The sequence below is a fragment of the Balaenoptera physalus genome (assembly GCF_965194825.1).
Source record: "Balaenoptera physalus genome assembly, chromosome: 1".
Taxonomy (NCBI): Eukaryota; Metazoa; Chordata; class Mammalia; order Artiodactyla; family Balaenopteridae; genus Balaenoptera; species Balaenoptera physalus.
The window spans coordinates 21,933,471-21,960,517 of record NC_138882.1 but is presented as its reverse complement, the minus strand read 5'-3'; the positions used below and the strand labels follow the sequence as shown (position 1 = coordinate 21,960,517).

General features: G+C 37.3%; 1 protein-coding gene across 6 annotated transcripts; it reads right to left on the bottom strand.

Moving 5' to 3' along the window:
• Window positions 1-89: 89 nt before the first annotated feature.
• BROX (BRO1 domain and CAAX motif containing) lies at window positions 90-27,027 on the bottom strand. 6 transcript variants are annotated; one of them, XM_082427428.1, is made up of 14 exons: window positions 26,640-27,027; window positions 25,878-25,995; window positions 23,307-23,423; window positions 20,209-20,315; window positions 19,778-19,874; window positions 16,809-16,904; window positions 15,743-15,815; window positions 14,621-14,726; window positions 13,826-13,915; window positions 12,227-12,312; window positions 11,309-11,390; window positions 10,852-11,002; window positions 3,472-3,631; window positions 90-2,333 (listed from the first exon to the last, which is right to left on the bottom strand). In XM_082427428.1, the coding sequence occupies exons 3-14, from the start codon at window positions 23,405-23,407 to the stop codon at window positions 2,247-2,249; spliced, it is 1,236 nt and encodes a 411-aa protein (XP_082283554.1). In that variant the 5' UTR covers window positions 23,408-23,423; window positions 25,878-25,995; window positions 26,640-27,027; the 3' UTR covers window positions 90-2,246. The 6 variants fall into 6 exon arrangements, with proteins under 6 accessions (XP_082283554.1, XP_082283559.1, XP_082283558.1 ...); XM_082427433.1 differs by lacking the exon at window positions 3,472-3,631 and having other exon boundaries at window positions 26,640-26,987; XM_082427432.1 differs by lacking the exon at window positions 16,809-16,904 and having other exon boundaries at window positions 26,640-26,987.
• Window positions 27,028-27,047: the final 20 nt, after the last annotated feature.

Sequence of the window (27,047 nt, the reverse complement as noted above, 5' to 3'; positions counted from 1 at the left end):
TGAAGAATTATGATTTTACATTGTATTAACCTTGTTACTGGCTTAATAAACATAAAAATATTTATTGAAAAACAAAAATTCCAACGAAATTGGAAGTAAAATCACTTTTATTTTCATAAATAAAAAGATAATTCAGTATATTAACAACATTTTTAGCAGGATATGTAAGCTGTCATTATCTGGTTTAAACTAAGTATGCAATAGTTAACACAAATAGTTACATCTATGACATTCATGCAACTTCTTTACATTTATTAACTTCCCCAAATTTCGAACACGATTTCAAAGAATATTATATATAATGGGATATTTTAGTCACAAAGTGTCACCTTTGCTGAGTCAACAGAATATTTACTATCTGCTTAGCTTGAAGTTGCCAATTACTGATTAAATGTAATACCAGTATTTACTGCACTTTACAGAAGCACTGAGCATATTACATGTTTTCCTTCCATGTATGGAAGTATGACCCATAAAAATGTCAATATTGTGTCAATAAATTTAGCCTAGTTACTAAATTTTCAAAAGTGAAAATTTAGTAACTAATAAGCACTAGTTTCTAAAATAAATAGATCTTACAGGCCAAGAGTAATAAGCTTACATCAAGTACGGTTTAAAGTTTTGTCAGTAAATGGCATAGAGCACAAAAATACAGGGAAATTAAAGTGTTTTTTCTATAAACAACAAAATAAATGTCTGTTATTACTCCACTTATTCTGAAAACTGCAGCTTCAAATATTAAATGTTATATAGCAAGGAGTAATTAGCATTTCCATATATTAAAAAAAAACCTCACTGATTCTATGTAGCTTTTTTTCCCATGAGTATAAACTATGATTTAAGTAATCATTTATTTGAACACAATATTCAGATAGGTATAATCTATTTTTCATAATGAAATGTTTATTCCTATCCCAATACTTGATGCAGATTTTACTTATTTCTCACAGAATTGCTGTGTGGATTCAAAGGTTTATCTATGTAAGTGCTCAGCACAGCGCCTGGCATAGAGTAAGCTCTCAACATTCCCTACTATTACTACTTCTATTATTTGAACCAATCCGTCATTTATAAGAGAAAAACTAGGTGATGCCTCAGGAGAATAATCAAAAGAAGATAAACCTACACGTGTGATTTTTTTTTTGTTAAAGTATTATGTATCCACTATGTCCCAGGTTTGTGTATATACTAAACTATTTCAAATATTACAAGGTATTTTTAAGATATACTGTACCTGTTTGCTAAGTTTCTGCTATGGCCTTTGGCCTAAAGCAATACAATTCTGACAGGATAAGTGTATTAGAAAACTATATAAAAACCATGTACACTGAAATCAGGTAACAAAGGCATTTTACTCTAACTTCTGTAACAAAGTAGTAGAGATTTACCAGTGTAATTCAGGACAACCGATCTTGTTTAGGCTTAAAAGTTCTTTCTTTTCATCATGCGCTATTTGACTTCCGCAAAAACATTTTCACTCTGTCTTCTCACACAAACACTAAGAGCTGTTACCAAGTTCTAAGTCCCCTAAGTAAAAAATCCATTAGAAAAAAGTACTTTAAAAAATATTGTAGGTTTGCTTACTGAGACTGAAACGAAGTACAGGGCTATCAGCATAAGAGTAAGCTCTTAAATGGTCTCAACATACCTATAAACACTGATTTGTGAGTAAATTATAGATTCTAACATATATAAGGGATTTGGTATGAAGATTTTTTGATCTTTAACTAAAAGTGATTTTTTTTCCCCCCAACCAGAAAAGGTAACTGACACAGAAGATAACAAGTCTGTGCTACAACTGACATAATGGAGAGGGGTAAAAAACCTTGTCTGTTAAAAACTGACTCCTGTCATTCTTCTGGTATCAAATAAGAGGAAGGAAAATAAACTTTTTTTTGTGAAGATAGAAAAACACACCTGAAACCACATGATTCTGGCCTATAGTATATTAACCTGAAACTTACTACTACCCAGAGTTCAGGAAGAAAAACCCAACCCCCAAATATGCCCTTTAGAAGTACAATAAAAATATTTCACAGGTTGTCCTGATTAAAAAGGAGTTTGGAAACAAAGCATGAAACACTTTCACTGTGTTAAAAATCAGGAACAAATAAACTGAAGGCAGATTCTCTCTGAATGTACTAAATTAATCTATAGGCTTCAGAGAAATCATTTCAAGAAAGATGAAGTTCCATGGTTTATCTTATCTGGAAGAAAATTCAAAGTGCATACTGTATCAATGTATTTTAGGAGATGTAGCACCCAGTGTCCTTTTGAGGTTTGATATCTGGTTCTTTCATAGGTTTCACCACTTCTTCTGGTTTGGGTTTAGCCTATGGAGAAAGAAAAATACAGTGTAAGTACATAAACTAAGATCTGGAAAACAAACACTACATCTGTTCCACTTCAGACTAATATAAAGATGATATACTAAAATACACAGCACGGAGACTAACAAAGCTGTGCCAGAAGCTACATACAAACCAATTCAATTAAAGGCATAACAGGAAAGCAACATTTTAGTGAAGATGAAAACCTGGATGGGTAGGCAAAAATCAAGCTAATGGTACTCTTACTCCGTCTGAGGAGGGAGAAACTGAGCCATCAACCTGTGCACATGGAAGCCTTAAGTTTGAAGATTACTTGCGACAGTAACAGGCTACTCTTAGGACATTATTTAAGAGGCTGAACAGGATGCAAAAACTTATTTTAAGGAATAATGGTTTTAGTATGGGTAGGAAGTTATATTTAAAAAAAAAAACAATTTCAAGGAAGCAGCTATGGTTACAAAATAATTCCCATCCCTTTTTTCACAGACCCCTTCTCTTTTGGTAACCAAACCTCAAAATTTCCACTTAATCTACCATTTGGTTTAGTACACTAAGATGTACTTAGACATAAATGAATAAAAGCAGTCTAATTTTACCCCTGGATGATGTCACAGAATGTTGACATTAGGTCAAATCTTCAAACACCATGCACTATGCTAAATCAAAAACACCACTGCAATTTTGATAGCAATATAGCAATATAAACATGATGGCAATATAGCAATATACACATGATGGCAATATAAACATGATAGCAATATAAACATGATGGCAATATAAACATGATGGCAATATAAACATGATGGCAATATAAACATGATGGCAATATAAACATGGGTGAGCCACCCTTTTTAGACCTGTCCTCCCACACTCTTCTTACAGGAGGCTCTGACGAATTGTAAAAAGGCAAGATAATGTGTTGAAAACAACATCAGTCAACTATGTAAAAAATCAGAAGACAATTAGGGCCTAGAGGTTTACCTCTGAAAGAGTTCAGATTTTACACCAAGCACTGTAATTAGCTAATTTAACATGTAGACAAATATATGCATCTATTTAAATAGAGGACAATATCAAACTGTGAAGTCTGAATTCTCTTTTTAAAGTTTTGTGAATGAATGGAAAAAACCCAATCTCGTACACTGTCATCCTTGGGTCTTTGGGTGAGATCAAAAGCAGCCAACGTTTCTGGTGTCCAGTGCACGCTTGTAGGAGGAAATTCGAAAGGTACAGGTTCTACGAGACCATAATTTGCTTTGAGTTCCAGTTGTGGGGCTTCTGTTGGAACTTTTTGAAAGTAACTGCAAAAAGCAATGGAAACAGCAATTCATTCAATTATTTGTTACCTATTTGAGTGTCTATTTATGTCCAAGACTCTGTGCAAGGAAATGGCAACTTAATGATGAATTACATAGAGAAGAATTTCCTGTCTCATGTAGTTTACAGATGAGTAGGTGACAAAGTCAAGAAACCCTGTCAACAACTGTGCAATGTAACTGAAGCTATGAGGGATGCAGAGTGCCGTGAGAACACAAAAGTGGGGCAATTAAAAGAGGGGCAGATTTGGGGGGTCAGGGATGCTTTCCAAAGGAAGTGGTAAAAGTTAAACTGGGCATGTTCAAGGATGTGAAAGAGTGCAGCATGACCAGATGCAGAATATAAAGGAAAGAATGCAAGAGACAAAAAGCAGGGACAAAATTAATTCTACAACCTCCATAGGTACTGACCTACAGTTTGAACAACACTGATTTAATAATGGAAAACTGCTTGACAGGCCTAGACAGAACTGACAGAAAATTTATTTACCTGCTTTATACATGGCTGAAAACAGAATGAGATGAGTATGTCAAGAGAAGATATGTATATATAACACACAGAGAAGGAATGGCAGGGAAACAAAGGTAAGAGAACGTTAGGACAGTAGACGTGGGCTATATGTTAATAATTCATGTTTGAATTTTAAAATTTGCTTTTATATGTTATCATCAGAAGCAGAATAAAAGTTAGGTCTAACACAAGTGAATCCTATCACCAATTTAAATAGAAAATTAACACTCAACTTCAATGCAACTTGATATAAAATGTATGGGAATAGACTAACAAACTGCGATATTATTAAAACAATATTAATATTCAAACATTATAAATACGTTCTTCCCGCGTATCTTTGGGGGATTGGTTCTGGGACCCCGGAAGATACCAAAATCCACAGATGCTTAAGTCCCTTACATAAAATAAAGTAGTATTTGCACATAACCTACGCACACCCTCCCGTAAACTTTAATAATCTCTAGGTTACTTATAATACCTAACAGAATGTAAATGCTATGTAAATAGTTGCTGGCCTGCAGCAAATTCAAGTTTTCCTTTTAAGGACTTTCTAGAATCCCCCCTCCCTGCCCCCCATATACTTTCCATCTGCGGTTGGTTGAATCGCGGATGTGGAACCCACAGAATACAGAGGGCCGGAGGGATTAACCAAGATGGCGGAGTAGAAGGACGTGCTCTCGCTCCCTCTTGCGAGAGCACCAGAATCAAAACTGGCTGCTGGACAATCATTGACAGGAAGACCCTGGACTTCACCAAGGAGGATACCCTACGTCCAAGGACAGAGGAGAAGCCACAGTGAGACGGTAGGAGGGGTGCAATCAGAGTAAAATCAAATCCCATAACTGCTGGGTGGGTGAATCACAGACTGGCGAACACTTATACCACAGAAGTCCACCAACTGGAGTGAAGGTTCTGAGCCCCACGTCAGGCTTCCCAACCTGGGGGTCCGGCTACGGGAGGAGGAATTCCTAGAGAATCAGACTTTGAAGCCTAGTGGGAATTGATTGCAGGACTTTGACAGGACTGGGGGAAACAGAGACCCCACTCTTGGAGGGCACACACAAAGTAATGTGTGCATCGGGACCCAGGGAAAGGAGCAGTGACCCTGGGGGAGACTGAACCAGACCTACCTGCTGGTGTTGGGGGGTCTCCTGCAGAGGCGAGTGGTGGCTCTGTTTCACCGTGGGGATAAGGACACTGGCAGCCAGGGTTCTGGGAAGTTCTCCTTGGCGTGAGCCCTCCCAGAGTCGGCCATTAACCCCACCAAAGAGCACGGGTAGGCTCCAGTGTTGGGTTGCCTCAGGCAAAACAACCAACAGGGAGGGAACCCAGCCCCACCCATCAACAGTCAAGTGGATTAAGGTTTTACTTAGCTCTGACAGCCACAGCAACAGGGAGGGAACCCAGCCCCACCCATCAACAGTCAAGTGGATTAAGGTTTTACTGAGCTCTGACCGCCACAGCAACAGTCAGCTCTACCCACCACCAGAGCCTCCCATCAAGCCTCTTAGATAGCCTCAACCACCAGAGGGCAGACAACAGAAGCAAGAAAAACAACAATCCTGCAGCCTGTGGACCAAAAACCACAGTTACAGAAAGATAGAGAAGATGAAAAGGCAGAGGGCTATGTACCAGATGAAGGAACAAGAAAAAACCCCAGAAAAACAACTAAATGAAGTGGAGATAGGCAACCTTCCAGAGAAAGAATTCAGAATAATGATAGTGAAGATGATCCAGGACCTCGGAATAAGAATGGAGGCAAAGATTGAGAAGATGCAAGAAATGATTAACAAAGACCTAGAAGAATTAAAGAACAAACAAACAGAGATGACCAATACAATAACTGAAATGAAAACTACACTAGAAGGAATCAATAGCAGAATAACTGAGGCAGAAGAACGGATAAGTGACCTGGAAGACAGAATGGTGGAATTCACTGCTGTGGAACAGACTAAAGAAAAAAGAATGAAAAGAAATGAAGACAGCCTAAGAGACCTCTGGGACAACATTAAACGCAACAACATTCGCATTATAGGGGTCCCAGAAGGAGAAGAGAGAGAGAAAGGACCAGAGAAAATATTTGAAGAGATTATAGTCGAAAACTTCCCTAACATGGGAAAGGAAATAGCCACCCAAGTCCAGGAAGCGCAGAGAGTCCCATACAGAATAAACCCAAGGAGAAACACACCGAGACACATAGTAATCAAAGTGGCAAAAATTAAAGACAAAGAAAAATTATTGAAAGCAGCAAGGGAAAAACGACAAATAACATACAAGGGAACTCCCATAAGGTTAACAGCTGATTTCTCAGCAGAAACTCTGCAAGCCAGAAGGGAGTGGCATGATATACTTAAAGTGATGAAAGGGAAGAACCTACAACCAAGATTACTCTACCCGGCAAGGATCTCATTTAGATTTGATGGAGAAATCAAAAGCTTTACAGACAAGCAAAAGCTAAGAGAATTCAGCACCACCAAACCAGCTCTACAACAAATGCTAAAGGAACTTCTCTAAGTGGGAAACACAAGAGAAGAAAAGGACCTACAAAAACAAACCCAAAACAATTAAGAAAATGGTCATAGGAACATACATATCGATAATTACCTTAAACGTGAATGGATTAAACGCCCCAACCAAAAGACATAGACTGGCTGAATGGATACAAAAACAAGACCCATATATATGCTGTCTACAAGAGACCCACTTTAGACCTAGGGACACATACAGACTGAAAGTTAGGGGATGGAAAAAGGTATTCCATGCAAATGGAAATCAAAAGAAAGCTGGAGTAGCTATACTCATATCAGATAAAATAGACTTTAAAATAAAGAATGTTACAAGAGACAAGGAAGGACACTACATAATGATCCAGGGATCAATCCAAGAAAAAGATATAACAATTATAAATATATATGCACCCAACATAGGAGCACCTCAATACATAAGGCAACTGCTAACAGCTATAAAAGAGGAAATCGACAGTAACACAATAATAGTGGGGGACTTTAACACTTCACTTACACCAATGGACAGATCATCCAAAATGAAAATAAATAAGGAAACAGAAGCTTTAAATGACAAAATAGACCAGATAGATTTAATTGATATATATAGGACATTCCATCCAAAAACAGCAGATTACACGTTCTTCTCAAGTGCGCACGGAACATTCTCCCGGATAGATCACATCTTGGGTCACAAATCAAGCCTCAGTAAATTTAAGAAAATTGAAATCATACCAAGCATCTTTTCTGACCACAACACTATGAGATTAGAAATGAATTACAGGGAAAAAAATGTAAAAAAGACAAAAACATGGAGGCTAAACAATACGTTACTAAATAACCAAGAGATCACTGAAGAAATCAAAGAGGAAATAAAAAAATACCTAGAGAAAAATGACAATGAAAACACGACGACCCAAAACCTATGGGATGCAGCAAAAGCGGTTCTAAGAGGGAAGTTTATAGCTATGCAAGCCTACCTAAAGAAACAAGAAATATCTCAAATAAACAATCTAACCTTACACCTAAAGAAACTAGAGAAAGAAGAACAAACAAAACCCAAAGTTAGCAGAAGGAAAGAAATCATAAAGATCAGAGCAGAAATAAATGAAATAGAAACAAAGAAAACAATAGCAAAGATCAATAAAACTAAAAGTTGGTTCTTTGAGAAGATAAACAAAATTGATAAGCCATTAGCCAGACTCATCAAGAAAAAGAGGGAGAGGACTCAAATCAATAAAATCAGAAATGAAAAAGGAGAAGTTACAACAGACACCACAGAAATACAAAGCATCCTAAGAGACTACTACAAGCAACTCTATGGCAATAAAATGGACAACCTGGAAGAAATGGACAAATTCTTAGAAAGGTATAACCTTCCAAGACTGAATCAGGAAGAAACAGAAAATATGAACAGACCAATCACAAGGAATGAAATTGAAACTGTGATTAAAAATCTTCCAACAAACAAAAGTCCAGGACCAGATGGCTTCACAGGTGAATTCTATCAAACATTTAGAGAACAGCTAACACCCATCCTTCTCAAACTCTTCCAAAAAATTGCAGAGGAAGGAACACTCCCAAACTCATTCTATGAGGCCACCATCACCCTGATACCAAAACCAGACAAAGACACTACAAAAAAAGAAAATTACAGACCAATATCACTGATGAATATAGACGCAAAAATCCTCAACAAAATACTAGCAAACAGAATCCAACAACACATTAAAAGGATCATACACCACGATCAAGTGGGATTTATCCCAGGGATGCAAGGATTCTTCAATATACGCAAATCAATCAATGTGATACACCATATTAACAAATTGAAGAATAAAAACCATATGATCATCTCAATAGATGCAGAAAAAGCTTTTGACAAAATTCAACACCCATTTCTGATAAAAACTCTCCAGAAAGTGGGCATAGAGGGAACCTACCTCAACATAATAAAGGCCATATATGACAAACCCACAACAAACATCATTCTCAATGGTGAAAAACTGAAAGCATTTCCGCTAAGATCAGGAACGAGACAAGGATGTCCACTCTCAACACTATTATTCAACATAGTTCTGGAAGTCCTAGCCACGGCAATCAGAGAAGAAAAAGAAATAAAAGGAATACAAATTGGAAAAGAGGAAGTAAAACTGTCACTGTTTGCAGATGACATGATACTATACATAGAGAATCCTAAAACTGCCACCAGAAAACTGCTAGAGCTAATTAATGAATATGGTAAAGTTGCAGGATACAAAATTAATGCACAGAAATCTCTTGCATTCCTATACACTAATGATGAAAAATCTGAAAGAGAAATTATGGAAACACTCCCATTTACCATTGCAACAAAAAGAATAAAATACCTAGGAATAAACATACCTAGGGAGACAAAAGACCTGTATGCAGAAAACTATAAGACACTGATGAAAGAAATTCAAGATGATACCAACAGATGGAGAGATATACCATGTTCTTGGATTGGAAGAATCAACATTGTGAAAATGAGTATACTACCCAAAGCAATCTACAGATTCAATGCAATCCCTATCAAATTACCAATGGCATTTTTTACGGAGCTAGAACAAATCATCTTAAAATTTGTATGGAGACACAAAAGACCCCGAATAGCCAAAGCAGTCTTGAGGCAAAAAAATGGAGCTGGAGGAATCAGACTCCCTGACTTCAGACTATACTACAAAGCTACAGTAATCAAGACAATATGGTACTGGCACAAAAACAGAAACATAGATCAATGGAACAAGATAGAAAGCCCAGAGATTAACCCACGCACCTATGGTCAACTAATCTATGACAAAGGAGGCAAAGATATACAATGGAGAAAAGACAGTCTCTTCAATAAGTGGTGCTGGGAAAACTGGACAGCTACATGTAAAAGAATGAAATTAGAATACTCCCTAACATCATACACAAAAATAAACTCAAAATGGATTAGAGACCTAAATATAAGACTGGACACTATAAAACTCTTAGAGGAAAACATAGGAAGAACACTCTTTGACATAAATCACAGCAAGATCTTTTTTGATCCACCTCCTAGAGTAATGGAAATAAAAACAAAAATAAACAAGTGGGACCTAATGAAACTTCAAAGCTTTTGCACAGCAAAGGAAACCATAAACAAGATGAAAAGACAACCCTCAGAATGGGAGAAAATATTTGCAAATGAATCAACGGACAAAGGATTAATCTCCAAAATATATAAACAGCTCATTCAGCTCAATATCAAAGAAACAAACACCCCAATCCAAAAATGGGCAGAAGACCTAAACAGACAGTTCTCCAAAGAAGACATACAGACGGCCACGAAGCACATGAAAAGATGCTCAACATCACTAATTATTAGAGAAATGCAAATCAAAACTACAATGAGGTATCACCTCACTCCTGTTAAAATGGGCATCATCAGAAAATCTACAAACAACAAATGCTGGAGAGGGTGTGGAGAAAAGGGAACCCTCTTGCACTGTTGGTGGGAATGTAAATTGATACACCCACTATGGAGAACAATATGGAGGTTCCTTAAAAAACTAAAAATAGAATTACCATATGACCCAGCAATCCCACTACTGGGCATATACCCAGAGAAAACCGTAATTCAAAAAGACACATGCACCCGAATGTTCATTGCAGCACTATTTACAATAGCCAGGTCATGGAAGCAACCTAAATGCCCATCAACAGACGAATGGATAAAGAAGCTGTGGTACATATATACAATGGAATATTACTCAGCCATAAAAAGGAACGAAATTGAGTCATTTGTTGAGACGTGGATGGATCTAGAGACTGTCATACAGAGTGAAGTAAGTCAGAAAGAGAAAAACAAATATCGTATATTAATGCATGTATGTGGAACCTAGAAAAATGGTACAGATGAGCCAGTTTGCAGGGCAGAAGTTGAGACACAGATGTAGAGAATGGACATATGGACACCAAGGGGGGAAAACTGCGGTGAGGTGGGGATGGTGGTGTGCTGAATTGGGCGATTGGGATTGACATGTATACACTGATGTGTATAAAATTGATGCCTAATAAGAACCTGCAGTATAAAAAAACAAACAAAACAACTAAAAAAAAAAAAAAAAAAAAGAATACAGAGGGCCAACTGCATATACTATACCATTATTAATATTACTAAAATCATACTGAGCTGTACTCACATAAATCCATTTTCTCTCTGACATTTTTCAAGGGTGTTCTTCACAAGATTTCCAAGTTTCCTAAAGAACAAGTGTCCTGAAGGTTTGGCTGTTGGTCCAGGGCCTTTGGTTTCTCCATATTCTTTGCATAATGCTTCTGCCTTTGCATAAACTGCATGTGAAAGGGATATACAGTCATTTGATTATAATTAATTATTGATTATTTATACTAAAAAGGCTATTAATCAGAGATGCTCTTTAACTAGTGTAAGAGCACTACCAACAACAGTATAAGGGGTAGGCAGGTATTTTCTACAAGTTCTAGGTTTTCGAAGCACTTTTTTCTTTTCTCCAATTACTTCACTGATTCTCATTCCCTTTCATGAACTCCGCCAAAATCGCTTTTAACTGCCCATTCCCTTTATGATTAAACATTAGTCTTTAAAAGAGGAGTTAATATTCTGGCAGGAATACTTACATTTTTCTGCCTCTTGAAGAGACCTGATTGCTTCACCACATTTATCACTAGCCAACAAAGTCTGACCATGATAACAATAAGCCTGATAAAAGAAACAAATTTTTATTCATTCTCTCCTCAAATGATGCTTTCCACTATCATCGTTTTCTATATGCATCAGACAAAGAAACGCCTTTGTCCATTGTTTGAAGTATCAATGCAGTCCCTTACATCTCTTTACTTGAATAAGCTTCCCCCCATCTCTGTTGGTATATAAAGTGGAATTATGTCAAGCCTTGAGCCAAACTAGCCTTCTAACCATGGACTGAGAGCAAAAACTATTTGCTGAAACCTCTTTTTAAAATTAGGGCAGAGGGGATAAAGGAGCAAAATTAGTGTCCTAATGCAGAGGGAGAAGGAGGGAGGATTTGAGGTTAAGGACTAAACAGGTCTTAAGAAAAATGTTACCAGGCTGGAGTAGAACATGCTTATTCTTTAAATGTCTACCATCAATGCAGGGATTGCACATGGTCTTATGCAGTGTGTCTGAAAGCAGATTATAAGGTATAAGAAATCTTATTTATGATTCTTCACCAACCCAGGTGATACACTGTATGGGTAAGTCTTAAGATTAGCATTAGTAAATATCTTTCTCAGTGAGCAGGATGAAACGAGAGAATTCTCATGAAGTTTGCAGAAGGTTCCAGCTTAAAAGTGGGTTTGAATCGAACGGTAATTCCATTGCTATAACCCAGCTCTACATCATCTCCTTCCACTCGCTTTACTCCACAATGGCTGCACTGACCATCAGGGAACATTTATTGAGAGCTGTCCATTATCTGTAAAATGCTAACGAAGAGTCAGGCGAGATGACAGAACTGGTGCTCAAGGGGCTGGAGAGACAGTAAGTTACATTGTTTCTGGGCTAAAAATACTTACATAAGCTGTGTAGAAACACATTTTCAAGTGAAGATATTTTCTCCATTTAGCAGAGTATGCAGGCTCCAAACTGGATAAAGCATGATCTAAAGTTACATTTTAAAAAGCAAAATATAATTTCACCCTGATTCACTAGGAGACTTATAGCTTATGTGTTCAGATGCTAAAAGCAGCATGCCATTCAAGTCTAAAACTCAAGCATTTACACTTGAAAAACCTTGCTTTATTTAAAGTGATTTTATTTATTCATTTATTTATTTTGATTTGATGGTTAATGCAATTTAAGTTTGAGATAATGATAAAAATAGAAATGACTAAGAACTTCAAATTAAATATGAATAGTATTATAGTATCTCTTTCCAACCTTTTTTCAGAATACAGCAATGCCAAGAGTAGTCTAGTCACCCAAGTCAGAAGCAAGGATACTCTCCTAACTCTCACTCACCACCCCATCCCTGCATCTTGTATCAAACACACATGCTCACATATCCCGCCAAACACCTTTCGAATGTATTTCTTCCTCTCCATTTCCTACTCTGCTGTCTTTCTGAAAACCTTCATCACCTCTTCCACAGCACTTAGGAAGAAATGATTATGGTCTAAGTACAGTCGGCCTACTACTCCTTCACTATAAGCCCACTTCTCATCTTGCAATGATAGGGACCGTTCTTAAATTCAAGTCCAGTCAAGTCAGATTGACTTTATTTTACTTTTTAAGGGGCCCCAAATACCTACCGAATGAAGGCCAAACTTCTTAGATAGGCTTACAGACCAACTCATAGCCTCACATATGCATACTTTCGTAACCTTTGCTCCTACCTCTCATCCTGTTTCAGCTAAAACATGTCTCACAGTCCCAGAATGTGCTAAGTTCTTTCTAATCTCTGTACATACTACAGAATGTTCTACTCTTCCCATACACTAAAGCATCCCAGCAAACCTAGAATTTCTATTTCTATTTCCAAATAAGGCTAAACCACCACCTTCCTCTAGATAGCCTTCTCTAGCATGCCCAGATCCTTTAGGTTTTTATTTCACCCCTGTAACCACACCTTATTTCATGCTATAATAATGTGGTTACATGTTTGTCTCCTTCCCTAGACTGTGAATCCGTATACCCAGCAACTAAAAGAGTAACCATCTCATAAATAGAAACATATGCATGCTTCCTAAATAAGTGACTGAAAAGAATGTTAAGGAGAAGACCTGAGTGCTAGTCCCAGCCTCCCACCTGCTAGCAGTTAAATTACAGATTAGTTATGTTAATTCTCTGGATTTCAGTTTCTTGTCTAAATAAGGATAGTAACTACAAGGTTGTTATAAAGACCAAAAACATTTCAAAAGAAAAACAGCTGTTTAATTATTAGATGTCACTGGTTAAAAAGGATAGCATCGTCCTTTTCACTAGAAGTTATGGAGCATATTAACCGTGAACAGCTCTAATTCTTTTATTTTCTTTTAAACAAGATTAATAAAATAATGCAGCTATTACTACAGCTTTGCAAAAGATGAAACAATCTGAGAGTCCTTTTGCTTTGCTTGTTCCCTACTAAGCCAAGAGCTTAATGTGAAAATCTAAAGACTAAAAATAGAACTTACCAGCTTTTTGATAGAAATTGGCTGTTTCATATGCCAGGGCAGCAATTAGTCCAGGAGCATGTTTCAGTTCAATTGCTCGAGCAATTGTTACTATAACCAAAACACAATGAAGTGAATGTATGATTAAGCTCACTTGCATTTACCTTAAGTTCAATTATAATAGCAAAAGACAGTCTGATATCTATTTGGGATTTTAATACAGTTTGTTAAAATTTTAACGTGAAAAGCTACAGAAAGTGCAAACATAACAAAGCAGAAAAACACTGAGCTTGTTGTTCTGATACCACTTCCTTAAATAAATCACTAGCCAATTACTAATCACAGAAAACCCCTACTACAAAATCGCATGATGTAAGAGGAAACAAATACTTTCAGGGCACTGGAGTCTGAAATAAAGAAAAACAAAAGCCAACAAAGTTTCTTTATTGTTTTCACATAAGTCTTCATTTATTTCCTGCCACTGAAAGGCAAAGATTTCAAGGTAAGCCAAACAGTGGAAGCAGAAAAGAAATGAGCAAGGTAGAGTGGGGGGAAAGATGAGTTATAGACTTAATTTTATGCTGCCAGAAATGGCATGAAATCAAAATCCTCTTAAAAAAAATTATTAAACTGTAAGGCCTTTTCCAGCTAATGAAAAATGAAGGCAAATGCTAAAGGTAAAAATCAATTTTTAAAATTCCTCACTATAAATTTCTCAAATCCTGAAACTCAATTCCAGCTAATTCTGATTTAAAAAAAAAGAACTAAATGCCAATATAAACTTTCTTTAAAAAAATCTTACAATATTTAAGATACCTTCTTGAGCTTCAGCTTGACATTGGATAATGTAAGCTTCTACGAGTCGTGCCTCTAAATCCCTCCCTTTTTCTGCAGGTGTAATTAATTTTGGGATATGACTTTCCTGAGAGAGAAAGAAAAAAAAACAAAAAAACAAAAAAACAAAGAAGCCAAGTTTTATTTTAACTCAGCTGTTAGAAAGAAAACTGAAGTTGTGAGATATTCAATTTGGGGATTTATCAGAAATTTAGGGTACAAACAAAGATTGTGTAAAATGGAGCAATGTTAAACTTACAGAGAATAAAATTTCCTGTACACTAAAACTTTTAAAGCTTTTTATAAATTTTTGTAAAATAAGAAATTCAAGAGCATAATTTGGGTCATAATAAATTGCTTAGATATGCAAGTCATATTCTCAACTTAGAAAATGTTTAACTGAAACGGAAACCAAATTTCCCTTTTGCATGACAGCCGGAACTGTTCATTCACATTAATAATAGTAAATATAAAGAAGACTACAGTTCTGTAGCTCACTCAGGATCACAGCTTTTTCATCACTGTAAAACTACCTTACCATGAGAAAATGCAACACTGGCCTCCAGTAGCCTTCAGTAAATAGCAGTTTAATTAGAATGGGGTGGGGGTAATTCTGGTTGGAAAATACGTTAGTCTTTCCCCTAATTCCCATCACATCTCCAGGCAATTTAATATAATTAGTGTGTACTGATTGCCCCGCTGGCATTTTCACTGAAATACAGAGAATATACTCAGAAAATCTGGTTTTGCAGAATCATGATTGCTCCTGGCAACTGCTGCAGACAGCAAAGAGAAATGCTCAGAACTATCAATTTTTGGGCTTTGTTTTCTCTCATCTTTTCAGAAGAGACCGCAAAATAAGCAGTGAAGTACCACTTGCATCGTCTAACTGTAAAATTCACTGATGATTTTCTGAAGTGGAAACACTTAATATTCTGTAATTGGCTGCACTCATCAACAAAGTACTTAACATAAGGAAAACAGAACACACACTAGTTCTTTCTACATGATGAAATAATTCCTTCACCCCACCCCGCAAAGAATGAAATAAAAATTATTCAAGAATTAAAGCATTAAGAATATATTTTATTACTATTATTTTACCTTTAAATGTTTAAAAATCCCAGCTGCAATTTTTAAGCTTCGATGGACTTCTTTTGCTTCATCCTCTGTTATGCTGAAAGATAGTTGTTACATTCGTTACAGGATGAATCCCGTTTCTGGTATTAAAACCAACAACTAATACATTCTCATAAAACCACAGAAGCTAGTCATTTGTGTTTTTCACTAGGTTTTCTTCCTTTTGACACTTAAAAAACTAACAAATGCACATGAAAAATATCCAAAGAGAAGATACTACAAGTGAAAAAGAGAGCTCCTGTTTAGGGGTCTGGACAAAGGCTTCTTGTTTTTCCTTCCAGATAATCTTCTGTGCATAAACAAGCATAAAAATCAATATACATTTAATGCATGCACATACTTAAAAAACACATACATACACAATATTCACCACTCTGCTCTTGTTTTAATCACCTAAATTACTTCAGAGACAATCTTACATCAGCACATACAATTCAACTCCATTCTTAAATGGCTGCATATTATTCCCATGTTCAGGTGCATCACAGTTGGTAGTTGCCAGTTTCATAGTGCTAATATCCACTTGTACTATTATAAAAACTGTATCTCATTTTATTTCACAGTTCCTTAATCCTTCAAAACATCTTTCACATACTTATAAGGCTTTGTATTTTTCTGTGAATTGCCTGTTTATGTCCTTTGTTTATTTTCGATTGATTTGTTGATCTCTTCCTTGTTGATTTGTAAAAACATTATAAAAACAATTTGTCATATGCACTGCAATTTTTTTGACCAATCTGTCATTTGTTTTCTAACTTTGTTTATGGTACTTTATGTGGTCAAACAGTCAACCCTTTTCTTGGTTTGGGATTTTATTCAGAAAGACCACCCCCATGACAAGATTATTAAAAATTTTTTCCCTTCTAACAGTGGGCTCCATAATTCTAATACTTAAAATATTAACATTATGAGGCAACCATACATTTATTAGAAGTGATACTTTTTATCAGTAGCCTAGACTTTTTAATAATGAAGCTCCATATGTTTGAAAAATAATACATATGCACATAACCCTCCCCTTTTAACTTACTTTTCTTTTCCAGCCAGTCTTGAAGCATATTTGGTATACCATAAAGCTACATTAAATCCCATGGAAATTAATTCAAAAACAGCATCCTGCTGGGCACTAGAATTATAAACATGATCATTAAGTACTGTCAATGACTGAGACATCTGTATATGAAGCCTGCTATACAACTTACACAACATCATAAAGAGTTAAATGCTAACTGAAAAAATGAAGAGTCCTTGTGTTTAATATAGGCTGGGAGATAAGACACAAGCACACACACACACACACAATTAACACTGAATGACTAAACATAATGGTCCACGATGTACTTCATAATAGTAAACATGAGAATAGTAGTTCCCAAAGGTTACTGTACATTGAATAGTTTTAAAAATACAGATTACTGGAACTTATCCCACAAAGAAAGTCTGGGAAGTGCCCAGAATGTGCATTTTTAACAAGTATCCAGTTGATTCTGGAGCAGGTGGTTCTTACACCACATTTTAAGAAAATGGACTTCAGAGGAGAGATCATTTCAGGCTAGAATGGTTAAAGAAGGCTTAATGGTATAAATAGAGTTTGAATTGTGCCTAGATGGCTAGAAGGGCTAGAAGGGAAGCAGAAGGACATCCCTGATGAGGGAATGATGCTGTTAACGCACAAGAAATGACAAAGACTTTTCTGGCGGCAGTAACCCAACTAGCCTGACTGAAGTTGCCAGTTCATAAAGAGAAATCGAGGAGCAGGGGAGCAAAAAGCCAAGCTGATGTGAACACTGTAGAAGATTCTGAATGCCAAGCCAATTAGCATACTACAAAGAAAAAGGTCTCAAAAATAAGTGTATTTTGTATCTCATTTGTCTCCTTCAGATTCTATAACTGAACATGACACAAAGATGGCAAAAAGCTCACAAAGCAAATAAGATAATATTTTTATTCACTGCTGTTCTGATGAGACCCTGAAAATTCTTTATACACATTATCTCACTTATCTCAAACGATGAAGTAAAAAACCTGAAGTAATACCCTTATTACACATATAATACTAATAAAGATACAGAAAAATTACCCAAAGGGAAGAAACTAGAATCATGATTCTGCTTTGTATTTTTTATTTAATTGCTGCCTCCATCTTAGAAGGAATAGAGACATGGAAACCTTTTAGATTAAAAAAAAAATTTGTTACAAAACATGTAATTCAAAAATACCTTATATATACATTTAATATACATTATAACATACAAAAATATGACAGTTATGAACAAACTTCTTAAAACAGTTTACCATGCCAAAAAAATTTAATGTATAGTTTAATGGCTTATTCTTTTCAGCACTGGGAACTTTCCAATGAGTTACATCTACTAATTACATCTAGTAATTCTAGTAATGGTGATCTAAGAGGCATATCTAATTTATAACTTTACCTTTAAATAATAAGAGAGTTTTGCTAATTTTTATGGCGTCTCATGAATAGCTCTCTCCTGTTTACCCTTCGTATATTTCAATCTGCCTTGCTCCCAAACACTCCATTTCTATTGTACCACATCTAGGTAGTAGTTAAGAGCGCATACAGTTGAAAAAACATTTTTCAGAACAGATATACTCACAGCACACTTTTCATTGAGTAAGTAGCAATCAAGGATTAAATAACTTAAAAATCTCAGATGTACTGAATACTCAACATTATAACTTAAGGCCTTTATCACATAATTCTTCACTGTCTCATAAAACTATGCTGAGAAATGCTGTCACAAGGAATGAAAATTTAGCATGGTGGGGAAAAGTGCCAAATTTATGTAATACAAAACACTTTAGAATCTGCCAAAGTGTTGTAATGTAACAATGGTAGAGGTTTGATTCTTTAAAAAAAGTTTTTAAGGAAAATATTCCTTAATTTTAGATGAAGTACAAAGGGGTACATAAAGAAAAACAGAGAATGAGGACTTACTTGGAAAACCTTGGTATCCCAGAATATTAAAATTTGGAAAGGACCCACAGTCCGCAACTTCCTACCTAATTTATGAATTCTATTACATACAATATTCCCAAGGAAGGAAGGAAGGAAACTAACATTTATTGAATGTCTATTAATGCCTGGCATTATATCAGCCCCTTAATACAAAATTTCCTATTTTGTTCCTCACAAAAGCCCTATACCTGTAACCCCAGCATACAGTTGAGGAAGCAGATGTTCACACAGGAGAAGCTCTGAGGCTGATCTACGTGTGTATGAATCCAAAGTCCACACTCCTTCCACTGTAATGCCTGCCCTGGTTGTTTGGCAATCCCCATTTCCTTCCCTTCTGATTTTACAAAATGGTTAATTCTAAAGCAAATTGAGATAAAGATATATGACTATTTAAACAACCCAATGGTGTTTAAAAAAAAAAAGTAGTTAAAAATTTAGCACCATTATGATCGGTTTCCTGTTGTAATTAGATCTAACTAGTTTCAAGTGAACGATGAGAAAGTTCGGAGGGGAAGTTTTTAAAAAGAGCAGAAACAGTAAAATTAAGAAGAAAACAAATACAGTACTGTCAGTCAAAAGAGTATGGAGCTGGGGTGGAACTGGGGAGAAAGAGAGAAAGAAGGAGATTGACCAGAGACATCTGAACTATCCATCAGAAAAGGAAAGTAGCGGAGAAAGCAAAATTCTGCTCTGCTTGGACGGAGGCAAAGACCAAAATCTAGGTTTGGTTTTCAAATTCCCAAACCATTCTTTGTGTGTTATTAAAAGTCAAGGCTGCTCAATCTAGTTAACATTTATACTGATTATCTCAAAAATGATTTGGTCCAGGAGAAACAAATTCTGTTTTTACTTAATAGACTGCATTAGGAGTTTAGGTCAAAAGTTTTACATTAATTTCCTGATAAGGCAAAATGCTGATCAGACTTACATTTTAGTTCTTCCACACAGAGGCTATGAGTTAATCACTAGCTAAACAGTTACATAAATGGCTTGAATTTAGTACTGTTGGTGCTGCTTACCTTGGAACCTGTCCCTGTAATGTATCAGTCCACTTGAAATTTTGAATATATCGTAACTTGCTTTCTTGGGTAGATTCATCCAATGAGTTAATGAAACCTATAAAAAGGTAGAAAACATTTTCAGTTTTACAGGAAATATCACGTGTCTGTTTAGAACATTTTTCAGATAATGACTTTTTCAGATACCTGAATGAAACTCCCAGCCCCTCTATCCCCTTCTCCTAAGGTAACATAATATGAAATATGCACACATTTAATTTTCAAAATGTTAGAAAGACCACATACCACCTTTACATTCTCACATTTCTGATACTCAAGCATACTGAAGAATATAACCTAGAAGACTAAACTATTCAGATTTGAAAAGTCTAAGAATCAAATATGAACTTCTACATAGTTGACTTTTAAAAACTTAAATTGATTTAAATAACCTTGTAAAAGTGAAAAATATGAATCTGCTGCATTCTTCATCATTTGTGGATTACAGTTCAAATCGGTGAACAATTCAAGCAGTCGTGCTCTAGATGATCTCAAGTCACTTAAATGAGACAGAAAGAGATAGTAATGTTAAGTAAGCTGTATTACAATGAATCTATGTAAAAGTGGCTTAAAAGTTTCAACTGTAAAAGCTTAAACACACACACACACACACACACACACACACACACACACACCGCCTCCTCTAAGATATTACTAAGTATACAGGAATGAATTTAATTAGGACTAACAGGAGGTAAGTGAAATTTCTAGTAACAATTGTTTTGGAAGTTGTACTAAAATAAACTCAGTCCAACTAAAGGAGCAAATCATGAATACAATTATATAATAAAAATACACAGCAAGTTTTAATTTTAAAAAATCAAACTAACACAAGCTTTTAAGACGGGAGGAAAGAATTAAGAATGAGTAAATTAATCTGACCAGTTCACAATAGAAGTTTTTTGAAAAATGGAAATTTAACATTTATACATAATTTTAGTATCCCCTTAAAATTTCAAAATTTGACATTATGTCAAAATGTACTTAAGTACAAAACCGTATTTTAAAATTGCATTCTATAATACAACACACACACAAACATGCAAAAACACGTGGCCACTAGTCATTTTAAAACTGCTCCCTCGTCTCCATTCTCCTTTGCTTCTCTGCAGCAATAAATGTTGCAGACATTTATTGTTTCTTTCTCGAAATTCTTTTCTCCCTTGATTCCAATAACGCCAAATTTTCCAGATTCTCCTCTTATCTCTAAAAGTTCCTTCTCTATTTTCTTCCATGTCCCCTTCATATTCCCACCTCCAGCAATGTTCAGTCTTTGGCTTTCTGCTCTTCTCTCTTCTGAGGTCTCATCTACGAGTATAACTTTACATCTAATCCTAGATCTACATTATCAGCTCTAACTTGGTCCTGTTCCAGTTACACCTCTTCTTTCAGAAGACAACTTGCTTAGCGAGGGATCCAGAAATCATATTACATGGACCATGACTGAAGACAATTGGGTGTAAATGCCTGAAGACTAAATTTAAATTGTAAGCACCAAGACAGACAGTAGGGACTGTATACCCAGAACTTAGTGTCTGGGATAAAGCATATACTCAAATTTCTTTGTCAAGTGAAGTAATACTAACATTCCAAATATTTTAAGATTTAGAAGGACTGACTGTAAGTAGCAGTGGTGTTTAGAAAGGAGCACAAACTTAAACCAGGTTTAAGATGGAATGTTTATTCATTGGTACCAGCTCTAAGGAGGGTGATTCCAAGAAAGTATATAGCAACAATTATATACAGCTGACCAAAAATGGGATGGGCTACCTTATGAATCTGTCATTGTTGAGTTATTTAATTAAAAGCTGGGAGGGAGTAATTCCTGGACTCGGAAAAAAATTTGAATTCTTTTTTTTTTTTCCTTTTGGTCATGCTATGCAACATGTGGGATCTTAGTTCCCTGACCAGGGATCGAACCCGCGCCCCCTGCATTGGAAGCGCAGAGTCTTAACCACTGGACCGCCAGGGAAGTCCCCAAAATTTGAATCCTTAAGGCCTATTCTAGACTCGAATACTTTGCTAGCTCTTTCCAAGTAGGCATTCAATCATCACCTGCAAACCAACTTGTGCAAAATTATATTCATATTAAAATGACAGAATTCGAGAAAAGTGTACCTTAGAAGTATCTAATTTAGATTATTAATTTTACAGATGAGTAATTAGATCCAAAGGAGTTAAGAGACTTGCCCAATGCTACAGATAAAACAGTTAACCTGGGACCAATGTCTAGGATTAGGGGTTGGCAAACTACAACCTGTAACTTGTTTTTATACGGCCCACAGCTTAATTTTGCAAAAATGAACAAAGAAGAATATCCAATAGTGACTGTATGTAGCCCACAAAGCCTAAAATATTTACTATTTAGCCCTTTACAGAAAAAGTTTGCTGACCCCTGGTCTAGATCAACCTTTTGCTCCAATTACTTCCTTTCACAAAAAGTAGCAATTCTCTTGATTTTCCTTTACTGGTACCACCAATGTCTTGATCATCTAGGTTCTGCATCTCATAGACTAAATGAATCCTTTTCAACTTTCCAGAGCAAATCAGACATCTGGCCAGTTGATGCCTCCTTCGAAATATCTCTTGCATCTATCTCTTTTTTTTTTTTTTTTTCACACACACACACTGTATTTTATTTTTACAAGAGATAAACAGACTGACACCAAGCATTGTACATGGATGACCACAACCAAATCAACAATGATTGCAATTACCAAACAACTTGCATCTATCTCTTTTGTTCCAGTTAAACTGCTGTACTCATACTCCCTAGAACAAAGGTTTACCTAACAGAAATGACTTTCTCCTCTCCCTTCTTACTATCTAAGTCAGGGATCAGCAAAGGGCCTGAAGATAAATATTCTAGGCCTTGTGGGTCATAAAGTCTCCCCTGGGAATACTCAATCTTACTGTATAGAGGAAAGGCAGCCATAGACAATATATAAATAAGTGGGGGAGGCAGCCATAGACAATATATAAATAAGTGGGGGGGGGGAGGCTATATTCTAATAAAAACTTACTTATGAAAACAATCATTGGGCCAATCTGCAGGACACAGTCTGACAACCCCTGATCTAGGCCATACAATTCATTTAAACCCCAGCTCAAGTCCTCTCTCCTACTGAACACTCTGAAGGCTATTTCAGGTCATAGGGACCTCTCCCTGCTCAGAACTCAATTAATTTACTATCTGGCCAATGAACAATATCCATATATGACTCTGTGGAGTCTCTTATACTGTTGTAACGTATAGCTTAACTCTTTAATTGTGACTGTTTAGTCTCTCTGGGACTCACTCACTGACCTAAACTTGAGGACCCAGTTTAAATAATCTATGATTTAACTTTTCACATGTCATTTATAAGTTTATAAGGAGCCTAAGGTTAGGGACAGTGTGTTACATACTTCTGCATTGTGCATGACCCTAAAAAAGTACCTTGTATCCATGGGCGGCTCAGTCAATACTTGTGGAGACTGACAAACTTACCTGCAAATTTTTGAAGCAGCAGGGCCAGTGACTACGCCATAATAGTTAAAAGGGACAGGAGCTGTGGCTTTTAATGGGTTCCTATGAAACCAATGTGTCATTCTCTCCAGGTGTTTCCTATTGACAAAAAACAAATGTATAAAAATTAAAGATAAAACATTTAATAAGCAATGTAAACCATATTAAAATACTTTTTTAAAGTAAAAGTTGAAAATTACTACAGGATATATACATTTTAACATAAAACATATATAAAACAGACATATACATAAATAAAATGCTTCACTGCCATACATCAATCTTGTTTTAACTGTCTGTTTATAGCAGCCTATGTTTAGATCAGGCCTATAAAACAACAGCATTTGTAAATGTGCTCACAGTAACTGCAATGTTGAATATATTGGAGCAGTAATGTTTAAACTTTAATGTGTATAAAAATCACGTCCGGGCAGGAGGTGGGGAGCTCTTGTTAAAATGCAGGTTCTAATTCAACAGTCTGGGGTAGGACCTGAGATGCTGAGGCTGCTGGTCCCCAAACTACACTTCTGAGGAGCGGAGTACTTGCCTTTGGTTGGACAGCTGCAAATGAGAAGGGCACAGGACCAGAGGAACGTGATTCCGAAAGAGGTTCAAATGGTGACCCGTATTTAGACTGCTAAGATTACTTGATAGAAATAGGTTTTTGTTTTTGTTTTTTAATTTTTGTTTATTTATTTATTTATTTATGGCTGTGTTGGGTCTTCGTTTCTGTGCGAGGGCTTTCTCTAGTTGCGGCAAGCGGGGGCCACTCTTCATTGCGGTGCACGGGCCTCTCACTATCGCGGCCTCTCTTGTTGCGGAGCACAGGCTCCAGACGCGCAGGCTCAGTAATTGTGGTTCACGGGCCTAGCTGCTCTGCAGCATGTGGGATCTTCCCAGACCAGGGCTCGAACCCGTGTCCCCTGCATTGGCAGGCAGATTCTCAACCACTGCGCCACCACGGAAGCCCACAAATAGGTTTTAAATTAACCGTATCTCCCACATGATACTGCTGATGCCAACTGATTGGCTGTAGCATGTGTTCTATAATAAATATACTTTCCCCAGAATAGCTAATAAGAATCAAAATTTTCATGATAAAAAACCCCACATGATACTTGATCAATAATATCTATCATTAAAACGGTAAAAAATGGCTGAATTATAAACATATTTAGTATGTGTAACTGAAGAAACCTCAGGTAGAGTTGGAGTTGGGACAGGCCTGTAGGGGGAGCTCTCAGGTCCCCCTAGGAGACCTCAGTTAACAGGAGAGAAGTAAACCTACATCTCTGACAGGAAGGTACCTCTAGGTTACTATCAGAAGGAAGACGAAAAGTTCTCTCCATCCATGGCAGCTCAGCCAGTCAGACTGTAGCAGGCCAACCAATGAGAAGCCTCCATACTCTGGACTCCCAGGTTCCTCCAATGGACTCTTTGGTTATTACAGCCCCTCCCAACTCTCCTCTTTTCCCTATAAAAGCATGTTCCCCTTGCTTGTTCTCTGTATTTGCTTATGGTCACCCATCTTTGCATATCGCTCATTGTGATTTCTCTGCTAGTCCCTAATAAACTGTTTTGTTGGTAAAAAAAAATAATAATATCTATCCTTAGAACATACTTGTGGTTGACAAGGGGGAGGGCAGGTAGGGGAGGGAAGGACCGGGAGTTTGGGATTAGCAGATGCAAACTAGTATATACAGGATGGATAAACAACAGGATCCTACTGTATAGCACAGGGAACTATATTCAATATCCTGGGACAAACCATAATGAAAAAGAATATGAAAAAGAATGTATATATGCATAACTGAGTCACTTTGCTGTACAGGAGAAATTAACACATTGTAAATCAACTATACTTCAATAAATAAAAAAAACGTCTACCCTTAAAAACCAAAACACTTTAAAAACTACCTAAGTGAAATAACAACTTAAAAAAATTAAGTTCCCCACCTTTCAAGTTAAAAAAGAAAAAAAAAAAGGAGTGTGTCACCTGCTTAAAAGTCCTTGGGAAGATAGTGAAGATAATACAGGAAGGTGTAGTTGAAGACTTAAATATGGCAATTAGATCTCGGGAAGTGGGAGACAAAATCGGTTAAGATTTAATTAATTTGAAAGCATTATATGCAATGTTGTCCATGGATTTTTCTTATCGGGAAAAAACCGTGGGCTGCACAGTGTAAAAAATATCTACTTTATGCACCTCCCTTACCATATTTATTCATGGCAAAACCGGCTTTGGAGAGCACCAGCTATTTAAGGATGAGGAAACGCACTGTGTATTCAATGAAAAATTGAGCAAGTTCATTTGAGTAACTCAAAACATTTAACAAGTCCTTCAAAAATATATAACCTTCTAAACATCATCCACGTAAATCTCCTTTATAACCTAAGTAAACTAATACTGCATCTCTGTGCATATAAACCAAGCCTCGCAGAAATAACGTCACACGATACACTTGACTGTGTCAACAAATTTTCCACAAATACTCTTTTAAGACGGCCTCCCACGTCCTGGATGAAAATGTCTTAAGTTCTGTATATCTTTACCTCAGGAACGAAGAGGGTAAGTACCGTGTTCTCTACCCCTGCCCAATCTGTACGGTCAGAGACCCGCACTCCAGTTTTCAAGAATTCGAAGGGCGGGGTAGAAGGACGACACACCCACCTGCAGGTGCAAGGAAGGGTGCCTTTGAAGCCACCAGCACAACAGTCGGATCGAGGCTGCCACCTAACCCGCTGCCACAGGAAGAGTCCGATTACCGGCAAAGGTTCCCCACGCCGGAGACCCTGGGTCCCACAACAAACCTACCGCCCCCGAGCTCCCAACGTCCACTTCCTGTTTACCACCCAGCCTCTTCCTCCCAGGCCCCGTCCGGTTTAACGCCGTTAAGACCTTGCGCAGGCGCACACCTTAGCGTGCCCCTCCTGAACAGGCATTTTCGTGGAAAGCCGATACTATCTACCCGGGAGAGGCGGGCAGAAGGTGCCTAAACAAACCCCTATGTAGCTATAAGACCCTCCCCCCCGCCCCCCAACTGCTAGTGGAGACGCCGGCAAGGCGATTCGGTGAATCTAGCTGTTAATACCGTTGATTCGTGGGGCTAATGTGAATTTCTTTCTCTCGTTTGTTTCAAGGCACTTTTTACACAGGTTCTAGTGCCCTGAAACACTTGAAGGAGACTTTTGGGGACCACTATCCGGGAGTCTATGGAACCTGTGTAAAAACCTTGACCCTATTGCTTGGGACTCCGGGGAGACGACAGGGGTAGGGATAGTACTGGGAAACGCCCATCCTCATGACATACTTACCGGATTTCTCGATGTCTGTACAGTACCCCTCCAGAGGGAAGAAAGGCAGTGTCCGAGTCCGCAAACGAGAAAGGGAGGGAGTCGCAGAGCCCGGATTACCGAACTAGAGCGACGGAAACCAGGCCTGCGGGAGCCGATCACGTGGTCAGGGCGGCCATGACAGCTACCGAGGCGGCAGTGCGCGCCGCTCGGGGGTTAAGGCTGCCGCGTTGCCGCAGCCCCGTTAAAACACTCCGTTCCTCAGCCCTTTCTTAGATATTCATCCACAGTCTTTCCTCTTGCGCTGCGGTCTCCTCCAGAGACAAAGAGCAGAGCTGGCCGGGCCTCCCACGCCGAGGAAGAATGCCGCGATAACAATGGCGGCCGCTCGGTGGAGCGGGGCGGCCTCAACCTAACGCGGGGCGGGGC

Excerpts from the sequence above, each read along its gene's own strand:
- BROX (XM_082427428.1), bottom strand. The coding sequence starts at position 23,407 with ATGACACATTGGTTTCATAGGAACCCATTAAAAGCCACAGCTCCTGTC. Across the intron at positions 20,316-23,306 it reads GCTGCTTCAAAAATTTGCAG|TGACTTGAGATCATCTAGAG; the intron begins GTAAGTTTGTCA and ends GTCTCATTTAAG. Across the intron at positions 11,003-11,308 it reads TCTTCAAGAGGCAGAAAAAT|TTTATGCAAAGGCAGAAGCA; the intron begins GTAAGTATTCCT and ends TTTCACATGCAG.